We start from the raw sequence: 24,941 nt of genomic DNA, 5'->3' as shown, positions 1-24,941 counted from the left end.
CCAATCAAGTTGTAGAAACATCTAAGGATGATTAATGGAAACAGGATGCACCGGAGCTCAATAAGTCTCATAGCAAAGGGTCTGAATACTTATGTAAATACGTAGTTTTTATTTTTTGTAATACATTTGCAAAAATATCTAAAAACCTGTTTTCAATTTGTCATTATGGGTTATTGTGTGTAGATTGTTGAGAAAATGTTTTATTTAATCCATCTTAGAATAAGGCTGTAACGTAACAAAATGTGGGGGGAAAAAAATCAAGGACGGCTGAATGCTTTCCGAAGGCACTGTATATTACAGGATTCCTTGAAACACTGTCAAATCTGAACTGTGCCATGAGAACTGGAGGAAACTTGGTCTGTTAAAAAAACAGACTAAAACAGAATAAATAGCAAATACAATGTTTGGGAGGTTACAACACATGATGATACCATGCTGAAGATGATCAAAAGAGAACGCCACTCCTGATAATAACTGTTGAAAATTAGGGGATATATATTCTTACATTTTAAATACATTATCAAAAAGCTACAAAGTTCCATTGTAGAAATGCTTATGCTACACAAACTTTTTTGGAAATGTCTTCATTGGCAAAGGTGAGGACACCAGGGTAAAAAACGTAACCAGATAAAGAAGTAATTTCCTTCCTAAGATTCGATTTGAAATCTGTCTGGTACGTACATTAGTGCAAACCCAAAAGGTAAATCAGTGATTCCTAAACCAACAACAACAGCAGGTGATTCTAGACCCTGACTCTGTTCTTCAATGCAAGCCTCAGCTATGTTCAAGCATTCCTATCATCAGACATGAAGCTAACGCTCTTCTGACACACACACACTTAAAACAGTGAACCAGCACTACTATGACATGCATCAGCAAGTGATTAACATGCTTAACTAGTATTCCTAGTCCGCAATCTTAAAAAGGTAGAACTCTGTGTACCCATCTACCTACATACTGTTTGTACCTACATCACTGCAGGCAGGTGCAGTTTTGACCCCACCTAATGCTGATCATCACCAGAACCAGGTTTATTATTAATTATAGTACTGCCATTCTCAGACAGAGCCCCATGGAACTGAAACTAAACCTGAGTGGTAACGAGACAAGACAGTCCAAGGTTGTGTTCAGTAGAGCACATGTAGCTAAACTCTAAACAAAAATGTGCCTTTCTTACTAGGCAAGCCCAGGTTGTCCTGCCCTGTTTCAGTACGTTTTCTTCTGTTTGCTGACCAATGATCACGACCCAGGGTTGACAAAGGGTTGGTATTGGAGGAGAGGTTGACAGATCAAAAAGGTCAGAGGTCATACAGTCAGAAAGTAGACAGGTCAATGGTCACAGAGCACAGAGTTCTCCAGGGTGAAGTCATAAGTGAAGGAGGCCAGATTGTGGTTGATGTCTCGGGGGGACATCAGCATCTCAGAAAAGAGGGGGAACCCGGGACCCCCTGTCTGCATGGCCAGGACATGGGGGGCCAGGGTGAACGGGACATCTCCTAGTAGCTCTGGGAGAGACGGTGGGGCCTCCACGATGGGCGCAGGGGGCTTCCACATGGGCCCTGGTGATGGGGCGATCATGGAAGGTGGAGCGGGGGCTGGAGAGTGGTGGGCCTGGGAAGGTGTCGCACTGGAAGACTGGGGAGAAGAGGAGAGAAAATGTCCACCTTCAGGCATTACATTTAGAAACAAGTGTAGGCTACACATGACAAGGAACACTAATGTGGCACATTTTTGGCAAACATGAAAACAGATTTTTAAGGGTGGGTAGGTTGCAACTTAAACACTAGTAATCGAACACAAAACAGTGTCATGACACGGTCAAGATGACGTTTCAGATCTCTGCAAAGTCCTAAGGAAGGAAGTCACAAGGTGTGGCCACATACGACTCCAACAACATTTTCAAGTTCGCTGACAATGGTGGTAGGCCTGATCACCGGCGACGATGAGTCAGCCTACAGGGAGGAGGTCAGTGACCTGGCAATATGGTGTCGGGACAACAACCTCTCCCTCAACACAAGCAAGACCAAGGAGCTGATTGTGGACTATAGGAATTGGGGGGGGGGGGGGGGGGGCAATAGAGCAGGTAGACAGCTTCAAGTTCCTCAGTGTCCAAATCACTAAAGACTTAAAAATGGTCCAAAACACACAGTGTTTTGCACAGTCATGACGAAGGCGCGACAGTGCCTCTTCCCCCTCAGGAGGTTGAAAAGGTTTGGCATGGGCCTTCAAATCCTGAAAAGATTTTACAGCGGTACCATTGCGAGCATATTGACTTGATTGGCTGTGTCACTGTTTGGTATGGCAATAGCTCCAACCTCGATCGCATGGCGCTACAGAAGGTTGTGTGGACAGCCCAGTAAATCACTGGGGACGAGCTCCCTGCCATCCAGAAACTCTATATCAGGCAGTGAGAAAAGAAGGCCCAGAAAATCATCAAAGACTCCAACCACCCAAGCCATAGACTATTTTCTCTGCTGCCGCACGACAAGAGGTGCCGGTGCATCAAGTCTGACACCAACAGGCTCCTGAACAACTTCTATCCCCAAGAAATACGACGGATAAATAGCTAACAAAATACCTACACGGCCCGAGTTTAACTTCTATCTTTATTGACCTATTTCAATATTTGAACTGTCTCTACGCGCACACACACAGGGCCCTACACACTCACCCACACCGTCACTCCAACACACAGGGCCCTACACACTCACCCACACCGTCACTCCAACACACAGGGCCCTACACACTCACCCACACCGTCACTCCAACACACACACACACACACACACAGGGCCCTACACACTCACCCACACCGTCACTCCAACACACAGGGCCCTACACACTCACCCACACCGTCACTCCAACACACACACACACACAGGGCCCTACACACTCACCCACACCAACACACACACACACAGGGCCCTACACACTCACCCACACCGTCACTCCAACACACACACACACACACAGGGCCCTACACACTCGCCCACACGGTCACTCCAACACACACACACACACACACAGGGCCCTACACACTCACCCACACCGTCACTCCAACACACACACACACAGGGCCCTACACACTCACCCACACCGTCACTCCAACACACACACACACAGGGCCCTACACACTCACCCACACCGTCACTCCAACACACACACACACACACACACACACACACACACACACACACACACACACACACACAGGGCCCTACACACTCACCCACACCGTCACTCCAACACACACACACACAGGGCCCTACACACTCACCCACACGTCACTCCAACACACACACACAGGGCCCTACACACTCACCCACACCGTCACTCCAACACACACACACAGGGCCCTACACACTCACCCACACCGTCACTCCAACACACACACAGGGCCCTACACACTCACCCACACCGTCACTCCAACACACACACACACACACAGGGCCCTACACACTCACCCACACCGTCACTCCAACACACACACACACACACACACAGGGCCCTACACATTCACCCACACCGTCACTCCAACACACACACACACAGGGCCCTACACACTCACCCACACCAACACACCATCATTCGCTCACTCACACAATTTGTACATACATTGACTCTACACACCCACTCACATACAAGCTGCTGCTACTCTGTTTATCTTATATCCTGTTGCCTAGTCACCTTACCCTTTACATATCTACCTCCGTCATTTCAGTATTCCTGCACATGTAAATATGGTATTGGAACTGACTAATTAAATATTGTCTGTATATAGTACGCTTAGTTACTTATTAGTTTAGTTAGTTATTACTTATTATTACGCTTAGTTACTTACTTTCTTATTCCTCTTTTCCCCCCTTCTAGTAATACATTGTTATTGCATTGTTGGGTTTTGAGTTTGCAAGAAAGGCATTTCACTGTACTTGTGCATGTGACATTACAACTCAGCTAGCGTACTAGTGAGTGTACCACAAAACACAAGCAAACACCACACAAAATGATTTTAGCCTGTGTCTTCCATGATATTATAGGCCTACTGTTTTTACTCTTCAATTGACTTCGTTAATTCAAAAGAATTTGGTGTACACACCAAGTGCTAGATTGGAGACTTAAGCTGTGCTTTGGGCCTTGTAAGACCGAATGAAAGCCTAAATGCAGAGAAGATGTCACAGGAAATGGCTTATTCCTCTGCAATTAACATAACATTCAGTTGGGACGTAACCACGGAAACATCCTTTAATGAGTCTCAGAGTGTTTGTGCTCTCAAACACGATGATGACGAGGACTCACCTGGGAGCATGAACAGCAGTGTGAGGGTCTTTTCCTTATTTTTCATAACTTCTACCACTTCACATATAAAGTAAGCTTACACTTTTAAACCTTAACCACTATAGCTTAATATAACCTCTGTAACAACCAATACAGAACACTGCAGGTAGTGTCCAACCATCTGTCCCTCTCGATTTGTCATATATAGCCCATCCTGAAGCAGGACAGGTTTATAGTGTTGTAGGTAGGCGTCTGTACAGTCTGAATGAGGACAGGTCTATAGTGTTGTAGGTAGGCGTCTGTACAGTATGAATGAGGACAGGTTTATAGTGTTGTAGGTAGGCATCTGTACAGTCTGAATGAGGACAGGTCTATAGTGTTGTAGGTAGGCGTCTGTACAGTCTGAATGAGGACAGGTTTATAGTGTTGTAGGTAGGCGTCTGTACAGTATGAATGAGGACAGGTCTATAGTGTTGTAGGTAGGCGTCTGTACAGTATGAATGAGGACAGGTTTATAGTGTTGTAGGTAGGCGTCTGTACAGTATGAATGAGGACAGGTCTATAGTGTTGTAGGTAGGCGTCTGTACAGTATGAATGAGGACAGGTTTATAGTGTTGTAGGTAGGCGTCTGTACAGTATGAATGAGGACAGGTTTATAGTGTTGTAGGTAGGCGTCTGTACAGTCTGAATGAGGACAGGTCTATAGTGTTGTAGGTAGGCGTCTGTACAGTATGAATGAGGACAGGTCTATAGTGTTGTAGGTAGGCGTCTGTACAGTCTGAATGAGGACAGGTCTATAGTGTTGTAGGTAGGCGTCTGTACAGTCTGAATGAGGACAGGTTTATAGTGTTGTAGGTAGGCGTCTGTACAGTATGAATGAGGACAGGTCTATAGTGTTGTAGGTAGGCGTCTGTACAGTATGAATGAGGACAGGTCTATAGTGTTGTAGGTAGGCGTCTGTACAGTATGAATGAAGACAGGTTTATAGTGTTGTAGGTAGGCGTCTGTACAGTATGAATGAGGACAGGTCTATAGTGTTGTAGGTAGGCGTCTGTACAGTCTGAATGAGGACAGGTTTATAGTGTTGTAGGTAGGCGTCTGTACAGTATGAATGAGGACAGGTTTATAGTGTTGTAGGTAGGCGTCTGTACAGTCTGAATGAGGACAGGTTTATAGTGTTGTAGGTAGGCGTCTGTACAGTCTGAATGAGGACAGGTTTATAGTGTTGTAGGTAGGCGTCTGTACAGTCTGAATGAGGACAGGTTTATAGTGTTGTAGGTAGGCGTCTGTACAGTCTGAATGAGGACAGGTCTATAGTGTTGTAGGTAGGCGTCTGTACAGTCTGAATGAGGACAGGTTTATAGTGTTGTAGGTAGGCGTCTGTACAGTATGAATGAGGACAGGTTTATAGTGTTGTAGGTAGGCGTCTGTACAGTATGAATGAGGACAGGTTTATAGTGTTGTAGGTAGGCGTCTGTACAGTCTGAATGAGGACAGGTCTATAGTGTTGTAGGTAGGCGTCTGTACAGTCTGAATGAGGACAGGTTTATAGTGTTGTAGGTAGGCGTCTGTACAGTATGAATGAGGACAGGTTTATAGTGTTGTAGGTAGGCGTCTGTACTGTATGAATGAGGACAGGTTTATAGTGTTGTAGGTAGGCGTCTGTACAGTCTGAATGAGGACAGGTCTATAGTGTTGTAGGTAGGCGTCTGTACAGTATGAATGAGGACAGGTTTATAGTGTTGTAGGTAGGCGTCTGTACAGTCTGAATGAGGACAGGTTTATAGTGTTGTAGGTAGGCGTCTGTACTGTATGAATGAGGACAGGTTTAGTGTTGTAGGTAGGCGTCTGTACAGTATGAATGAGGACAGGTTTATAGTGTTGTAGGTAGGCGTCTGTACAGTATGAATGAGGACAGGTTTATAGTGTTGTAGGTAGGCGTCTGTACAGTATGAATGAGGACAGGTTTATAGTGTTGTAGGTAGGCGTCTGTACAGTATGAATGAGGACAGGTTTATAGTGTTGTAGGTAGGCGTCTGTACAGTATGAATGAGGACAGGTTTATAGTGTTGTAGGTAGGCGTCTGTACAGTATGAATGAGGACAGGTTTATAGTGTTGTAGGTAGGCGTCTGTACTGTATGAATGAGGACAGGTTTATAGTGTTGTAGGTAGGCGTCTGTACAGTATGAATGAGGACAGGTTTATAGTGTTGTAGGTAGGCGTCTGTACTGTATGAATGAGGACAGGTTTATAGTGTTGTAGGTAGGCGTCTGTACAGTCTGAATGAGGACAGGTCTATAGTGTTGTAGGTAGGCGTCTGTACAGTCTGAATGAGGACAGGTTTATAGTGTTGTAGGTAGGCGTCTGTACTGTATGAATGAGGACAGGTTTATAGTGTTGTAGGTAGGTGTCTGTACAGTATGAATGAGGACAGGTTTATAGTGTTGTAGGTAGGCGTCTGTACAGTATGAAAGAGGACAGGTTTATAGTGTTGTAGGTAGGCGTCTGTACAGTATGAATGAGGACAGGTCTATAGTGTTGTAGGTAGGCGTCTGTACAGTATGAATGAGGACAGGTCTATAGTGTTGTAGGTAGGCGTCTGTACAGTATGAATGAGGACAGGTCTATAGTGTTGTAGGTAGGCGTCTGTACAGTATGAATGAGGACAGGTTTATAGTGTTGTAGGTAGGCGTCTGTACAGTATGAATGAGGACAGGTTTATAGTGTTGTAGGTAGGCGTCTGTACAGTATGAATGAGGACAGGTTTATAGTGTTGTAGGTAGGCGTCTGTACAGTATGAATGAGGACAGGTCTATAGTGTTGTAGGTAGGCGTCTGTACAGTCTGAATGAGGACAGGTCTATAGTGTTGTAGGTAGGCGTCTGTACAGTCTGAATGAGGACAGGTTTATAGTGTTGTAGGTAGGCGTCTGTACAGTCTGAATGAGGACAGGTTTATAGTGTTGTAGGTAGGCGTCTGTACAGTATGAATGAGGACAGGTTTATAGTGTTGTAGGTAGGCGTCTGTACAGTATGAATGAGGACAGGTTTATAGTGTTGTAGGTAGGCGTCTGTACAGTCTGAATGAGGACAGGTTTATAGTGTTGTAGGTAGGCGTCTGTACAGTATGAATGAGGACAGGTTTATAGTGTTGTAGGTAGGCGTCTGTACAGTATGAATGAGGACAGGTTTATAGTGTTGTAGGTAGGCGTCTGTACAGTATGAATGAGGACAGGTCTATAGTGTTGTAGGTAGGCGTCTGTACAGTCTGAATGAGGACAGGTTTATAGTGTTGTAGGTAGGCGTCTGTACAGTCTGAATGAGGACAGGTTTATAGTGTTGTAGGTAGGCGTCTGTACAGTATGAATGAGGACAGGTTTATAGTGTTGTAGGTAGGCGTCTGTACAGTCTGAATGAGGACAGGTTTATAGTGTTGTAGGTAGGCGTCTGTACAGTCTGAATGAGGACAGGTTTATAGTGTTGTAGGTAGGCGTCTGTACAGTCTGAATGAGGACAGGTTTATAGTGTTGTAGGTAGGCGTCTGTACAGTCTGAATGAGGACAGGTTTATAGTGTTGTAGGTAGGCGTCTGTACAGTCTGAATGAGGACAGGTTTATAGTGTTGTAGGTAGGCGTCTGTACAGTATGAATGAGGACAGGTTTATAGTGTTGTAGGTAGGCGTCTGTACAGTATGAATGAGGACAGGTTTATAGTGTTGTAGGTAGGCGTCTGTACAGTATGAATGAGGACAGGTTTATAGTGTTGTAGGTAGGCGTCTGTACAGTATGAATGAGGACAGGTTTATAGTGTTGTAGGTAGGCGTCTGTACAGTATGAATGAGGACAGGTCTATAGTGTTGTAGGTAGGCGTCTGTACAGTATGAATGAGGACAGGTTTAGTGTTGTAGGTAGGCGTCTGTACAGTATGAATGAGGACAGGTTTATAGTGTTGTAGGTAGGTGTCTGTACAGTCTGAATGAGGACAGGTTTATAGTGTTGTAGGTAGGCGTCTGTACAGTCTGAATGAGGACAGGTTTATAGTGTTGTAGGTAGGCGTCTGTACAGTATGAATGAGGACAGGTTTATAGTGTTGTAGGTAGGCGTCTGTACAGTATGAATGAGGACAGGTTTATAGTGTTGTAGGTAGGTGTCTGTACAGTCTGAATGAGGACAGGTTTATAGTGTTGTAGGTAGGCGTCTGTACAGTCTGAATGAGGACAGGTTTATAGTGTTGTAGGTAGGCGTCTGTACAGTATGAATGAGGACAGGTCTATAGTGTTGTAGGTAGGCGTCTGTACAGTATGAATGAGGACAGGTTTAGTGTTGTAGGTAGGCGTCTGTACAGTATGAATGAGGACAGGTTTATAGTGTTGTAGGTAGGTGTCTGTACTGTATGAATGAGGACAGGTTTATAGTGTTGTAGGTAGGTGTCTGTACTGTATGAAGGTCAAGGTTCTGTAACTTCCTGTGTGCACAACATTAAAGGGCAGGGCACACACATCTCACTCATTGAACAACGGGAGCCAAGCTGCAGTGCAATGTCACCATATGAATCTTCAACACACACACACACAGCTTCCATTGATTAAACCCATAATAAATGGCTTCAAGGACTAGTAGCCCTAACCAGATCATACAGACAACTAGCAGCAACATAATAGAGCTTTTCTACAGCCACCATATGTCCAGACCCAGTGTAGCAGGCATGGAGCGTGCTCTCTCTCTCTCTGTGTCTGTGTGTGTGTACAGGATCACACCCATACCACTCAGCATCTGTCACCAACACAGCAGCAGCAGACTGTAGGCAGTATGTATGCAGGCAGGATGAGCTAGACCAGACAGAGAATAAGAAAGCAAACTCACAGTCCTTGAAGTCAGTCAGTCTCACTGCTGTCTGTTTAAGTCTACAACAGTTGTGTTTCCTGGTACAGCACATGCAAGACGGACATCTTGGCAGTTTTGAGTAACGCAACCCAGGTTGCGTCCTAAATGACAGCCCATCGGCCTATCCTCTATATGTTGTGCTATTTTCGACCAGATCCCATAGGGAGTGTTATACTGTATGTTCTGCATAGCGCCGCCCCCTGGTTATAAAGACAATCACCTTTGATGGTTGCACAATGACGTTACATGATGGTTTGCTGATGTTCACGTTTTGGATCTTCTGCCTTTGTTCCTCAACAGTTTCTCCTGGAGAGAAAAAACAAACAAGAGTCATTGTGTCATTATACACTGTGGGCTTAGGCCTAGATTCTTCATCAACATACATGTGTAACAGTATAACTTTACGGCATCCCCTCGCCCCGACCCGGGCGCGAACCAGGGACCCTCTGCACACATCAACAAGTCATCCACGATGCGTCGTTACCCATCGCTCCACAAAAGCCGCGGCCCTTGCAGAGCAAGGGGAAACCCTACTTCAAGTCTCAGAGCAAGTGACGTAACCGATTGAAACGCTATTAGCGCGTACCCGCTAACTAGCTAGCCATTTCACATCCGTTACACATGTGCATGAGTCCCACTACTAGACCCCTCTCCAAGTCCTACTTTCCTAGTGGTCTTTGTAACAGAAGTTATTAGCTTGCCTGGTGTATTTTTTCCTTCATTGGGAGAACCAGGTCAATTGAGTGATTAGATGTGGTTTAACGAGTAGAGTGGCCTTCTGATCAAATTAATGGATTACACAGAATTAACACAGTTAGCAATACAGTTCCACAGAGCACTACGTGGACCAGAGCACGCCTGCAGCTCTCTCTGGTGTAGCCTGTCCCCAACCCTCCCTCTGGTGTAGCCTAGCCTGTCCCCAACCCTCCCTCTGGTGTAGCCTAGCCTATGTTCCCAACCCTCCCTCTGGTGTAGCCTAGCCTATGTTCCCAACCCTCCCTCTGGTGTAGCCTAGCCTATGTTCCCAACCCTCCCTCTGGTGTAGCCTAGCCTATGTTCCCAACCCTCCCTCTGGTGTAGCCTAGCCTATGTTCCCAACCTTCTCTCTGGTGTAGCCTAGCCTGTCCCCAACCCTCTCTCTGGTGTAGCCTAGCCTGTCCCCAACCCTCTCTCTGGTGTAGCCTAGCCTGTCCCCAACCCTCTCTCTGGTGTAGCCTAGCCTGTCCCCAACCTTCTCTCTGGTGTAGCCTAGCCTGTCCCCAACCCTCCCTCTGGTGTAGCCTAGCCTGTCCCCAACCCTCCCTCTGGTGTAGCCTAGCCTGTCCCCAACCCTCCCTCTGGTGTAGCCTAGCCTGTCCCCAACCCTCCCTCTGGTGTAGCCTAGCCTGTCCCCAACCCTCCCTCTGGTGTAGCCTAGCCTATGTTCCCAACCCTCCCTCTGGTGTAGCCTAGCCTGTCCCCAACCTTCTCTCTGGTGTAGCCTAGCCTGTCCCCAACCTTCTCTCTGGTGTAGCCTAGCCTGTCCCCAACCTTCTCTCTGGTGTAGCCTAGCCTGTCCCCAACCTTCTCTCTGGTGTAGCCTAGCCTGTCCCCAACCCTCTCTCTGGTGTAGCCTAGCCTATGTTCCCAACCTTCTCTCTGGTGTAGCCTAGCCTATGTTCCCAACCTTCTCTCTGGTGTAGCCTATGTTCCCAACCCTCTCTCTGGTGTAGCCTGTGTCCCCAACCCTCTCTCTGGTGTAGCCTGTGTTCCCAACCCTCTCTCTGGTGTAGCCTGTGTTCCCAACACTCTCTCTGGTGTAGCCTGTGTTCCCAACACTCTCTCTGGTGTAGCCTGTGTTCCCAACACTCTCTCTGGTGTAGCCTGTGTTCCCAACACTCTCTCTGGTGTAGCCTGTGTCCCCAACCTTCTCTCTGGTGTAGCCTAGCTTGTCCCCAACCCTCCCTCTGGTGTAGCCTAGCCTGTCCCCAACCCTCTCTCTGGTGTAGCCTAGCCTGTCCCCAACCCTCCCTCTGGTGTAGCCTAGCCTATGTTCCCAACCCTCCCTCTGGTGTAGCCTAGCCTGTCCCCAACCCTCCCTCTGGTGTAGCCTAGCCTGTCCCCAACCTTCTCTCTGGTGTAGCCTAGCCTGTCCCCAACCTTCTCTCTGGTGTAGCCTAGCCTGTCCCCAACCTTCTCTCTGGTGTAGCCTAGCCTGTCCCCAACCCTCTCTCTGGTGTAGCCTAGCCTGTCCCCAACCTTCTCTCTGGTGTAGCCTAGCCTGTCCCCAACCTTCTCTCTGGTGTAGCCTAGCCTGTCCCCAACCCTCTCTCTGGTGTAGCCTAGCCTGTCCCCAACCCTCTCTCTGGTGTAGCCTAGCCTGTCCCCAACCCTCTCTCTGGTGTAGCCTAGCCTATGTTCCCAACCCTCTCTCTGGTGTAGCCTGTGTCCCCAACCCTCTCTCTGGTGTAGCTTGTGTCCCCAACCCTCTCTCTGGTGTAGCCTGTGTTCCCAACCCTCTCTCTGGTGTAGCCTGTCCCCCCAACCCTCTCTCTGGTGTAGCCTAGCCTATGTTCCCAACCCTCCCTCTGGTGTAGCCTAGCCTATGTTCCCAACCCTCCCTCTGGTGTAGCCTAGCCTATGTTCCCAACCCTCCCTCTGGTGTAGCCTAGCCTGTCCCCAACCTTCTCTCTGGTGTAGCCTAGCCTGTCCCCAACCTTCTCTCTGGTGTAGCCTAGCCTGTCCCCAACCTTCTCTCTGGTGTAGCCTAGCCTGTCCCCAACCTTCTCTCTGGTGTAGCCTAGCCTGTCCCCAACCCTCTCTCTGGTGTAGCCTAGCCTGTCCCCAACCCTCTCTCTGGTGTAGCCTAGCCTGTCCCCAACCCTCTCTCTGGTGTAGCCTAGCCTATGTTCCCAACCCTCTCTCTGGTGTAGCCTGTGTCCCCAACCCTCTCTCTGGTGTAGCCTGTGTCCCCAACCCTCTCTCTGGTGTAGCCTGTGTTCCCAACCCTCTCTCTGGTGTAGCCTGTGTTCCCAACCCTCTCTCTGGTGTAGCCTGTGTCCCCAACCCTCTCTCTGGTGTAGCCTAGCCTATGTTCCCAACCCTCCCTCTGGTGTAGCCTAGCCTATGTTCCCAACCCTCCCTCTGGTGTAGCCTAGCCTATGTTCCCAACCTTCTCTCTGGTGTAGCCTAGCCTGTCCCCAACCTTCTCTCTGGTGTAGCCTAGCCTGTCCCCAACCTTCTCTCTGGTGTAGCCTAGCCTGTCCCCAACCCTCTCTCTGGTGTAGCCTAGCCTGTCCCCAACCCTCTCTCTGGTGTAGCCTAGCCTGTCCCCAACCCTCTCTCTGGTGTAGCATGTGTCCCCAACCCTCTCTCTGGTGTAGCCTGTGCCCCCAACCCTCTCTCTGGTGTAGCCTGTGTTCCCAACCCTCTCTCTGGTGTAGCCTGTGTTCCCAATCCTCTCTCTGGTGTAGCCTGTGTTCCCAACCCTCTCTCTGGTGTAGCCTGTGTTCCCAACCCTCTCTCTGGTGTAGCCTGTGTTCCCAACCCTCTCTCTGGTGTAGCCTGTGTTCCCAACACTCTCTCTGGTGTAGCCTGTGTTCTCAACACTCTCTCTGGTGTAGCCTGTCCCCAACCCTCTCTCTAGTGTCGCCTAGCCTATGTTCCCAACCCTCTCTCTGGTGTAGCCTGTGTTCCCAACCCTCTCTCTGGTGTAGCCTGTGTTCCCAACCCTCTCTCTGGTGTAGCCTGTGTTCCCAACCCTCTCTCTGGTATAGCCTGTGTTCCCAACCCTCTCTCTGGTATAGCCTGTGTTCCCAACCCTCTCCCTGGTGTAGCCTGTGTTCCCAACCCTCTCTCTGGTGTAGCCTGTGTTCCCAACACTCTCTCTGGTGTAGCCTGTGTTCCCAACCCTCTCTGGTGTAGCCTGTGTTCCCAACACTCTCTCGGGTGTAGCCTGTGTTCCCAACCCTCTCTCTGGTGTAGCCTGTGTTCCCAACCCCATTCTTCTTGCATCATGTCATCTGGGGGACAACTACTGGGCCTTAGTAACTAGACTAATTGACTGCATGTTGTCAATGTCCACAGATACACTTTTCAAACTCTCCTCCCTCCCTTTTTCCTTTCCTCTGTAACCATCTCCACTCCTACCCCTCTCCTCTGGGAGTGAACTCGCTCTCCAGCATGGAGTCATCCTCCCTGATCTCACCAGCTTCCTTTGATCTGAGCTCAGTGTGTCTCCAGTCCACCAATGTCTCTCTCTATAGAGGGTGAAATTATCTCCATGAGAGGGAATTGAGGCCCAGAGCACCCTGACAAAACAAAGGTTACTCTACTCTGCACAGGAACAATGGGATCTATCAGCTCACTCTAGTCTAGTAGTATAATGTCTCTCAGCTTCACTAACATCAAGCTCAGATTATTTAAATTTTAATACAAATATTCTGTCTATTGTCTTAATTTATTGTTATGATGGATATTCATATTTCCATCCATGTTTGAGGTATAGAAGTATGCAGTATTAATGCCTTTTATGCCTTGAATTTATAGCTTTGATTTCCCCCCTCAGGCCTACAGGTACAAAAATATCCCTAGGTCTTCCCTCAATTTCCTGACAAGCCCACATTTCCATCCACATCTGTGAATTAATTCTTGGCATGGTGAGCATTGTTCACCTACAAAGCACTCATTATTTCACAGCAAATAGTGCAAGACCTAAGACAACAAGGGCATCTAAATAATGCCATGTAAAGTAAGACTAGCCTATATTCAACTCTTTGTGTCATCAGCATTGTACACGCATGGCCTTGTCTCTGGACTCAGTCAGTTAGACACAGGCCTCTCTCTCTCTGTCAGTAAAACACAGAGCATGCATCCGTCTGCTCAATAGCGTGCAGGAATTTATCTCTACCATTCACTAAATCCTTCAGAAGGAGAGAGGGATAACCAGGCTAAAGCACTGAAATAAATAATATATACTGTATATACACACACACACACTCACAAAATCTCTGCTTTATGATACAGAGGACAGGTTAGTTCGGTTGTACTTGATTTCACATTATTGTAAGGCTGCATGTTGTTTTCACGTTCAACATCGGGAAAATACGTTCACTTTGTGTGTTTGGATAACTGCCAGTCCAGCCAACATTTTTTTTTTTTTTTTTTTAAAGATGTCAAAATGAAAATCTTGTCTAAACAGTGTCAGGGAAGGAGAGAGGCCTATAACCTTCTGGTTTGGATCATGAGCTGATCAACTTAACACAAGCAAAGAGAAATGAAAAGGAGCACAGTTACATTCTGCATCGACCTGCTCTGTGCAGTGTCGACCTTGTCAATGACATCACGTTATGTCATGATTCGTGCTGGAGTTGTGTGACCTGCTTAGAGTGTGGACCTTGACAATGACATCACGTTAGGTCATGATTCGTGCTGGAGTTGTGTGACCTGCTTAGAGTGTGGACCTTGACAATGACATCACGTTATGTCATGATTCGTGCTGGAGTTGTGTGACCTGCTTAGAGTGTGGACCTTGACAATGACATCACGTTAGGTCATGATTCGTGCTGGAGTTGTGTGACCTGCTTAGAGTGTGGACCTTGACAATGACATCACGTTATGTCATGATTCGTGCTGGAGTTGTGTGACCTGCTTAGAGTGTGGACCTTGACAATGACATGCAGCTTGTCAGGCTTCTTTTAAAACAGCTCTGCCAGTCCAGATAGGATAGAACAAACTAGCTCTACTAATGATAGACACTGTTAGCCTCAGGTTTATTTTCTGGATGGGTTAAGTCACAATCTTCTCTTAAGCGACCAGTGATCAATGACTAAAACACTTATGAACTCACATGCACGATGCACACCCTTGCATTACCTGTAATGACTTCAGGACTCCCTGGAAAACAGTGGCAATTGCTACTGAGTGGCCTACTATCTGAGCTAAATAAATAAAGACTTTAGACACAAAAACACAACAGCTGAGGACAAAGGTTCAAATGAATGTGGTGTGGGGGTGTAGGCTTATTGAACATGAAGTTAGTGAAAGAGACAACTTCAACTGTCGTGAGACTGTAGACACTGACAGCCATCCAAATACAAGTAAGGCTATTGTCTGTCTACCGGCTGGGATTAGAGCCTGTGAGAGGGAGATGGGCTCCTAGAAAAGGCACAGGCCGCTGCTCATGACTTCAGCAGTCAACCAGGCCCACTCCTCAAGAGTGTCAGCATCAGACAGGGATGTGCAAACACACATCCTGCCTTTGAGGGACTGAAGGCCCTCGACTTGGATCGTCACAGAGATGACTAGGCAGATAATAAAACAAATCCTTTCTCATCTTATTCCATCTGACAGGACAAAAAAAAAAGTGGTGTTACAGATGAACAGCTTAGACTGGGAAGAGGGATTCGTTGTTATTGTAATAGCTAATTAGCTAATCTTCTGAGGTAAAATGAGATTAAACTCCATGGCCCCTGACAAATGTGAGCCATCCCCCCATCTAGCGTCAGGGGTGGACTCTGCAGAGTTTTTTCCCTTAAAAGACTGCATGCAATCTTTTTTTATAAAATGTTTAAATCACACTGTATGTCTAATAAATCACTGTGTGTGTTTATTTCATGAAATTAACTCAATATATTTGTTTGTAATTTATTTCCCTGAGCTTCCTTTTGCCGTAGAAATGCTCAGTCTGATCATGTGGGTGTGTTGATACAAATTTGTATATATTTGCATACACAGCAATGACTGGCAGAGAGTCTAAAGTCTACCACGCTTACCCCTTCAATGTAGGAGGATACAAATGCAAATAAAAGATGACTGGTTATTGGTCTGAATAATCAGATTGTGAAGTCATGCTGTGGGCCAAAACCAAAAGAGGCTGAAAACCCAGCCATAAAAATAAATAACAGCTCTTTCACTAAAAGGGGATTATCATAATTTTCACAATTTCAGTGTTAATTCTACCGTACATTGTGGGGGGGGGGGGGTGTCTCATTTTTGAATGCACTGCCTTCTCTCCCTCGCTCACTTTCCCCAAGACGATTTCTCTCTGCCTGAATAACCAAATGTGGATGGAGGCGAGAAGGGCCACAGAGGATCCTGCTGCCAGCCTCCCAATCCCAGCGGAAAATCCCAGTGGGCAGGGTTTCTCTCCCACAGCCTCAGCCTGAACCTACTCAACTGGCAGGCTGCTGGCTGGGAAAGTGAAAGGTTAATAGAGTGGCACATGATATCCCCCCCTTGCCATAAGGACCCAGACAGATGATTACCCCCCCCCCTACCATACGGACCCAGACAGATGATACCCCCCCCCCCCCTTGCCATAAGGACCCAGTCAGATGATACCCCCCCCCTTGCCATAAGGACCCAGACAGATGATTACCCCCCCCCCCCCCCCCTACCATACGGACCCAGACAGATGATACACCCACCCCCCCCCCCCCCCCCTTGCCATAAGGACCCAGACAGATGATTACCCCCCCCCCCCCCCCTACCATACGGACCCAGACAGATGATTACCCCCCCCCCCCCCCCCCCCTTGCCATAAGGACCCAGACAGATGATTACCCCCCCCCTACCATACGGACCCAGACAGATGATACCACCCCCCCCCTTGCCATAAGGACCCAGACAGATGATTACCCCCCCCTACCATACGGACCCAGACAGATGATACCCCCCCCCCTTGCCATAAGGACCCAGACATATGATTACCCCCCCCCTACCATACGGACCCAGACAGATGATACCACCCCCCCCCCCCCCCCCCCCCCCCCCCTTGCCACAAGGTCCCAGACAGATGATTACCCCCCCTACCATACGGACCCAGACAGATGATACACACCCCCCCCTGCCATAAGGACCCAGACAGATGATTACCCCCCCCTTGCCATAAGGACCCAGACAGATGATACCCCCCCTTGCCATAAGGACCCAGACAGATGATTACCCCCCCCCCCCTACCATACGGACCCAGACAGATGATATCCCCCCGCTTGCCATACAGACCCAGACAGATGATATCCCCCGTGGATTGATGGCAGCATTCGCACGAAACTGAAAGCGCGAACCACTGCTTTTAACCAGGGCAAGGTGACCGGAAACATGACCGAATACAAACAGTGTAGCTATTCCCTCCGCAAGGCAATCAAACAAGCTAAGTGCCAGTATAGAGACAAAGTAGAGTCGCAATTCAACAGCTCAGACACAAGAGGTATCTGGCAGGGTCTACAGTTAATCACGGATTACAAAAAGAAAACCAGCCCTGTCGCGGACCAGGATGTCTTGCTCCCAGACAGACTAAATAACTTTTTTGCTCGCTTTGAGGACAATACTGAACACTGACACTGCCCGCTACCAAAACCTGCGGGCTCTCCTTCACTGCAGCCGAAGTAAGTGAAACATTTAAACGTGTTAACCCTCGCAAGGCTGCAGGCCCAGATGGCATTCCCAGCCACGTCCTCAGAGCATGCGCAGACCAGCTGGCTGGTGTGTTTACGGACATATTCAATCAATCCTTATCCCTGTCTGCTGTTCCCACATGCTTCAAGAGGGCCACCATTGTTCCTGTTCCCAAGAAAGCTAAGGTAACTGAGCTAAATGACTACCGCCCCGTAGCACTCACTTCCGTCATCATGAAGTGCTTTGAGAGACTAGTCAAAGACCATATCCCCTCCACCCTACCTGACACCCTCGACCCACTCCAATTTGCTTACCGACCCAATAGGTCCACAGACGACGCAATCGCAACCACACTGCCTTAACCCATCTGGACAAGAGGAATAGCTATGTGAGAATGCTGTTCATCGACTACAGCTCAGCATTTAACACCATAGTACCCTCCAAACTCGTCATCAAGCTCGAGACCCTGGGTCTCGACCCCGCCCTGTGCAACTGGGTACTGGACTTCCTGACGGGCCGCCCCCAGGTGGTGAGGGTAGGTAACAACATCTCCACCCCGCTGATCCTCAACACTGGGGCCCCACAAGGGTGCGTTCTGAGCCCTCTCCTGTACTCCCTGTTCACCCACGACTGCGTGGCCATGCACGCCTCCAACTCAATCATCAAGTTTGCGGACGACACTACAGTGGTAGGCTTGATTACCAACAACGACGAGACGGCCTACAGGGAGGAGGTGAGGGCCCTCGGAGTGTGGTGTCAGGAAAATAACCTCACACTCAACGTCAACAAAACAAAGGAGATGATTGTGGACTTCAGGAAACAGCAGAGGGAGCACCCCCCTATCCACATCGACGGGACAGTAGTGGAGAGGGTAGTAAGTTTTAAGTTCCTCGGTGTACACATCACGGACAAACTGAATTGGTCCACCCACACAGACAGCGTTGTGAAGAAGGCGCAGCAGCGCCTCTTCAACCTCAGGAGGCTGAAGAAATTCGGCTTGTCACCAAAAGCACTCACAAACTTCTACAGATGCACAATCGAGAGCATCCTGTCGGGCTGTATCACCGCCTGGTACGGCAACTGCTCCGCCCACAACCGTAAGGCTCTCCAGAGGGTAGTGAGATCTGCACAACGCATCACCGGGGGCAAACTACCTGCCCTCCAGGACACCTACACCACCCGATGTCACAGGAAGGCCATAAAGATCATCAAGGACAACAACCACCCGAGCCACTGCCTGTTCACCCCGCTATCATCCAGAAGGCGAGGTCAGTACAGGTGCATCAAAGCAGGGACCGAGAGACTGAAAAACAGCTTCTATCAAGGCCATCAGACTGTTAAACAGCCACCACTAACATTTAGTGGCTGCTGCCAACATACTGACTCAACTCCAGCCACTTTAATAATGGGAATTGATGGAAATTTATGTAAAAATGTATCACGAGCCACTTTAAACAATGCCACTTAATATAATGTTTAAATACCCTACATTACTCATCTCATATGTATATGTATATACTGTACTCTATACCATCTACTGCATCTTGCCTATGCCGTTCTGTACCATCACTCATTCATATATCTTTATGTACATATTCTTTATCCCTTTACACTTGTGTGTATAAGGTAGTAGTTGTGGAATTGTTAGGTTAGATTACTCGTTGGTTATTACTGCATTGTCGGAACTAGAAGCACAAGCATTTCGCTACACTCGCATTAACATCTGGTAACCATGTGTATGTGACAAATAAAAGTTGATTTGATTGCCATAAGGACCCAGACAGATGATACCGCCCCCTGCCATACGGACTAGAGGTCGACCGATTATGATTTTTCAACGCTGATACCGATTATTGGAGGACCAAAAAAGCCGATGCGGATTAATTGGCCATTTTTATTTATTTATTTGTAATAATGACAATTACAACAATACTGAATGAACACTTATTTTAACTTAATATAATACATCCATAAAATCAATTTAGCCTCAAATAAATAATGAAACATGTTCAATTTGGTTTAAATAATGCAAAAACAAAGTGTTGGAGAAGAAAGTAAAAGCGCAATATGTGCCATGTAAGAAAGCTAACATTTAAGTCCCTTGCTCAGAACATGAGAACATATGAAAGTTGGTGGTTCCTTTTAACACAAGTCTTCAATATTCCCAGGTAAGAAGTTTTAGGTTGTAGTTACTATAGGAATTATAGGACTATTTCTCTCTATACCATTTGTATTTCATTAACCTTTGACTACTGGATGTTCTTATAGGCACTTTAGTATAGCCAGTGTAACAGTATAGCTTCCATCCCTCTCCTCGCTCCTACCTGGGCTCGAACCAGGAACACAACGACAACAGCCACTCTCGACGCAGCGTTACCCATGCAGAGCAAGGGGAACAACTACTCCTAGTCTCAGAGCGAGTGACATTTGAAACGCTATTAGCGCGCACCCCGCTAACTAGCTAGCCATTTCACATCGGTTACACCAGCCTAATCTCGGGAGTTGATCGGCTTGAAGCACAGCGAAGAGCTTCTGGCAAAACGCAGGAAAGTGCTGTTTGAATGAATGCTTACGAGCCTGCTGCTGCCTACCACCGCTCAGTCAGACTGCTCTATCAAATCATACTTTGTTATAACATAATAACACAGAAATACGAGCCTTAGGTCATTAATTTGGTCAAATCCGGAAACTATCATCTCGAAAACAAGACGTTTATTCTTTCAGTGAAATACGGAACCGTTCCGTATTTCATCTAACGGGTGGCATCCATAAGTATAAATATTCCTGTTACATTGCACAACCTTCAATGTTATGTCATAATTACGTAAAATTCTGGCAAATTAGGCAGCCCAAACTGTTGCATATACACTGACTCTGCGTGCAATGAACGCAAGAGAAGTGACACAATTTCACCTGGTTAATATTGCCTGCTAACCTGGATTTCTTTTAGCTAAATATGCAGGTTTAAAAATATATACTTCTGTGTATTGATTTTAAGAAAGGCATTGATGTTTATGGTTAGGTACACATTGGAGCAACGATATGCACCGCATCAATTATATGCAACGCAGGACACGCTAGATAAACTAGTAATATCATCAACCATGTGTAGTTAACTAGTGATTATGATTGATTGTTTTTTTTTATAAGAGAAGTTTAATGCTAGATAGCAACTTACCTTGGCTTCTACTGCATTCATGTAACAGGCAGGCTCCTCGTGGAGTGCAATGTAATCAGGTGGTTAGAGCGTTGGACTAGTTAACTGTAAGGTTGCAAGATTGAATCCCCCGAGCTGACAAGGTTACAAAATCTGTCGTTCTGCCTCGTTCCTAGGCCGTCATTGAAAATAAGAATGTGTTCTTAACTGACTTGCCTAGTTAAATAAAAGGTGTAAAATTTGAAATCGGCCTTTCCGATTAATCGGTCGACCTCTAATACGGACCCAGACAGATGATATGCCCCCTGCCATACGGACCCAGACAGATGATATGCCCCCTGCCATACGGACCCAGACAGAGCCCCACAGATCAGCTTTGTAAGAACATCTGCTCCCTTTGGTCTGGAGCCATCAGTACCAGGAAAGAGCGTGAAAAGAGGCTGTGGTGCGAATAGCAAATGTGAATGGCACATTTCAGGGAAAACACGTAACTAACCTTCACAGATAATTAAAAAATAAAAGTTTATTCAGTAAAAACTATTTAAAATGTCTTCTTTTCTTTTTTTTTATCTACAGAAAAGTGTCTATGAATGTTCATTTTCAATGCAGCTGGACAAATTAGCCTAACTGTACTTTAATTGAAATCCACTACAACAACTCCCATCAACATTCATTACACCCAGAGTAAATCTATTAATTCCATTTTGGTGATTCACCTTTCAAACTCCCTGGTTTCCTCATCAGCCATCTGACTGAGCCCTTCCTTCCTTACAAAAACACACGCACAGTCATTGGCGTCTTTGAACAGAGAATGTGATTAAACAGAGCACAGTCATTGGGTTTACACTAGAACGTCTGTGAGCTCAGTCAGACTCTTTCTACTTTATCTGGGAAGAAACGCTGGCTCTGAGACTGGCTCTCTGTCTGCCAAGAGAAACATACAACTCCTGACCATCTGTGTCTACTGCTCCACCAACAGCCAAAGCTGGGTTCAAATACTATTTGAAATCACTTTAAATACGTTTGGCGTTAGCTTTAACCTGTCTGGAGTGCCAGATGCGTTGCATTTGCACTTTTGTGACTACTTTATTGGTTCCATTGCACCAGACAAGCCCAATCAAGCCCAGCTAAAGTATTTGAAATGACTGAGTAGTATTTGAACCCAGGTCCACCAGCAGTGCTCCCAGTCAACACCGTTTTTTAAAGAGCCAATTATACTGCTCTTTACTGGTAGAGGAAAGAGGGGGAGGGAACTTCCTGACTTACAATAACATTTTCATTATTTGAAAAGGTACTAAAAGGAGGTTGTTGCATTGGACCTTCAAAATTGGCAGGATTTACCTTCATTTTTCAGTAAAGCATGTAGCAATCCTATATTATGCCCATTTATTGTTATGCATAATTACCATGCCCATGAGCACGAGAAAACTGTTGTGCAATGCCTTACTTTAATTTCAGGTTCATCTCAACCTCAAGGAAGTGTTGAAAGACATTATTCAATGCTGGTGACTACACTGAACAAAAACATAAAAACACATCATGCAATAATTTAAGATTTAACTGAGTTACAGTTCATAAGGAAATCAGTCAATTTAAATAATCTATGGATTTCACATGCATCCGTTGGTCACAGATACCTAAAGGTAGTGTCATGATCAGAAAACCAGTCAGTATCTGGTGTGATCACCATTTGCCTCATGCAGCACGACATCTCCTTCGCATTGAGTTGATCAGGCTGTTGATTGTGGCCTGTGGAATGTTGTCCCACTCCTCTTCAATGGCTGTGTGAAGTTACTAGATATTGGCGGGAACTGGAACACGCTGTCGTACACATCCAAAACATGCTCAATGGGTGACATATGTCTGGTGAGTATGCAAGCCATGGAAGAACTGGGACATTTTCAGCTTCCAGAAATTGTGTACAGATCCTTGCGACATGGGGCCGTGTATTATCATGCCAAAACATGAGGTTACGCCGGCGGATGAATTGCATGACAATGGGCCTCAGGATTTCATCACGATATCTCTTTGCATTCAAATTGCCATCGATAAAATGCAATTGTGTTCGTTGTCTGTAGCTTATGCCTGCCCAAAACATAACCAGCAGGTAGCCTAGTGGTTAGAGCTGTGGGCCAGTAACCAAAATGTTACTGGATCAAATCCCTGAGCTGACAAGGTAAAAATCTGTCGTTCTGCCCCTGAGCAAGGCAGTTAACCCACTGTTCCCCGGGTGCCATGGATGTTGATGAAGTCGGGACCTCTCTGATTCAGAGGGGTTGGGTTAAATGCGGAAGACACATTTCAGTTGAAGGCATTCAGTTGTACAACTGACTAGGTATCCCACTTTCCCTAACCCCACCACGAGGCACTCTTCAAAGTTGACATCAGCAAATTGCTCGCTCACACAATGCCATCAACCCGGTACAGTTGAAACCGGGATTCATCCATGAAGAGCACACTTTGCCAGTGGCCATCGAAGGTGAGCATTTTCCCACTGAAGTCAACTATAACGTTGAACTGCAGTCAAGAAAACGAGCACGCAGATGAGCTTCCCTGAGACTGTTTCAGACAGTTTGTGCAGAAATTCTTCGGTTGTGCAAACCCACAGTTTCAACCTCTGTCCAGGTGGCTGGTCTCAGACGATCCCGCAGCTGAAGAAGCCGGATGTGGAGGTCCTGGTCTGGAGTTGTGAAACCAGTTGGACGTACTGCCAAATTCTCTAAAACGACGTTGGAGGTGGCATATGGTAGAGATCTTAAATGATCTGGCAACAGCTCTGGCGGACATTCCTGCAGTCAGCATGCCAATTGTACGCTCCCTCAAACTCAAAACTTGAGACATCTGTGGCATTGTGTTATGTGACAAAACTGCACATTTTAGAGTGTCCATTTATTGTCCCCACAGGTGCACCTGTGTAATGATCAGCTTCTTGATACGCCAGATTATCTTGGCAAAGGATAAATGCGCACTAACAGGTATGTAAACAAATTTGTGCACAAAATAAGATTTTTGTGTGTATGGAAAATTTCTGGGATCTTTTATTTCAGCTCATGAAACGTGGAATCAACACTTTACATGTTGCATTTATATTTTTGTTTTAGTTTACGTGGACTGAAACTCTTTTTGAAGCTTAATGTTACAAAGTAGAGGTTCAGGATTTAGTCTTGGTGATAAAAAATGGCTCATATAAAATGTAAAAAGGAACAAGAAACTCAAAATATAGGCCTATGTTATTGACTAAAAGTGTACAGCGATTTGAAACATTTAAAATACAATTTTATAATAAAGTAGTACTGGACACAATGACAACATTGTGTGCAACTATCTGAGACACAACCCCCAAAGCATTGTTCTGGGTGATATCAGTAGGTGGTCAGGAGAGACCCAGCCGCCACTTAGAGACATTGATTTATGAAACAAGATTTGTACAACCAGAAGAGCATTGTGGAATCCACACATTTCATGGATTGAATGACAATCACAGCATTACTTTGTGTGTGTGTTCCGCCCAACTTGTTAGATGGTGAGTGTTGGTTTACAAACTGACAGGAGCCTACTGAGCAGTAGGATGGCCTGAAACCTCAAAGTTCTGTTGAGCATGTAGACGTTGAGTGCCTATAGCAGATTTACTTCTCACTCTTACAAATTCAGCAAGATGAAGTTTCGTGTGTTTCTCACCGATTATCACGAACCCATCTGTATCCTCCTCTGACGATGACTTCTTGGAAGAGTCTTTATTACGATGTCCGAAAAAACTGAACATACTGACTCCTTACGCTGTCTGCAAAGGCGAGGAAAACAACTGTAAGTAAGACCACATACGGCAACATCATCACGACACTTGGAATGATAAAATGCAGTAAACATTCTGCTGGTGTTACCTTTATGTATGTAGAACCTAGGACTATGCCTGAAAGTTGATCATAGATTGTAATATCATAACTAAATACAAGGTGACTTTCAGTTTGATATGATTGTAACTTCCGAAGTATCAAATGTCACGTTTGACCAGCGAGCTAACGTTAGCGGCTCTTTCTAACGCCTAGTTAGCTCGGTTTTTATCAAACAAATGCAAATTACTTACCTTATCAGTGTTTCGTTTCGTTAAAAAGTTGAGTAAAGTAACATAAAATGTTGCTATTGTTAGATTATCTATGCAATTTCACTTCGATTTCGTGTAGCTAGTTAGACATAGGCCCGTGTGTTGTTGTTATTGTGTCTTATGTGTTTCCGGTCATTCCTGTCCTATAA

General features: G+C 46.3%; 1 protein-coding gene across 1 annotated transcript; it reads right to left on the bottom strand.

Moving 5' to 3' along the window:
* Positions 1-208: 208 nt before the first annotated feature.
* Positions 209-24,941, bottom strand: LOC120027520 (UBAP1-MVB12-associated (UMA)-domain containing protein 1-like). Its single transcript, XM_038972481.1, has 4 exons — positions 24,775-24,941; positions 24,369-24,471; positions 9,378-9,463; positions 209-1,635 (listed from the first exon to the last, which is right to left on the bottom strand). The coding sequence occupies exons 2-4, from the start codon at positions 24,451-24,453 to the stop codon at positions 1,330-1,332; spliced, it is 477 nt and encodes a 158-aa protein (XP_038828409.1). The 5' UTR covers positions 24,454-24,471; positions 24,775-24,941; the 3' UTR covers positions 209-1,329.

This window comes from Salvelinus namaycush, chromosome 32, assembly GCF_016432855.1.
Source record: "Salvelinus namaycush isolate Seneca chromosome 32, SaNama_1.0, whole genome shotgun sequence".
Taxonomy (NCBI): Eukaryota; Metazoa; Chordata; class Actinopteri; order Salmoniformes; family Salmonidae; genus Salvelinus; species Salvelinus namaycush.
This window is presented reverse-complemented; position numbering and strand designations above follow the sequence as displayed.

What these genes read in the sequence shown, in the direction of transcription:
- LOC120027520 (XM_038972481.1), bottom strand. Translation starts at nt 24,453, where the DNA reads ATGTTCAGTTTTTTCGGACATCGTAATAAAGACTCTTCCAAGAAGTCA. An exon ending in AGATGGGTTCGTGATAATCG is followed by an intron (nt 9,464 to 24,368) that starts GTGAGAAACACA and finishes TTTTCTCTCCAG; the next exon opens with GAGAAACTGTTGAGGAACAA. An exon ending in TCATTGTGCAACCATCAAAG is followed by an intron (nt 1,636 to 9,377) that starts GTGATTGTCTTT and finishes TCTTCTCCCCAG; the next exon opens with TCTTCCAGTGCGACACCTTC.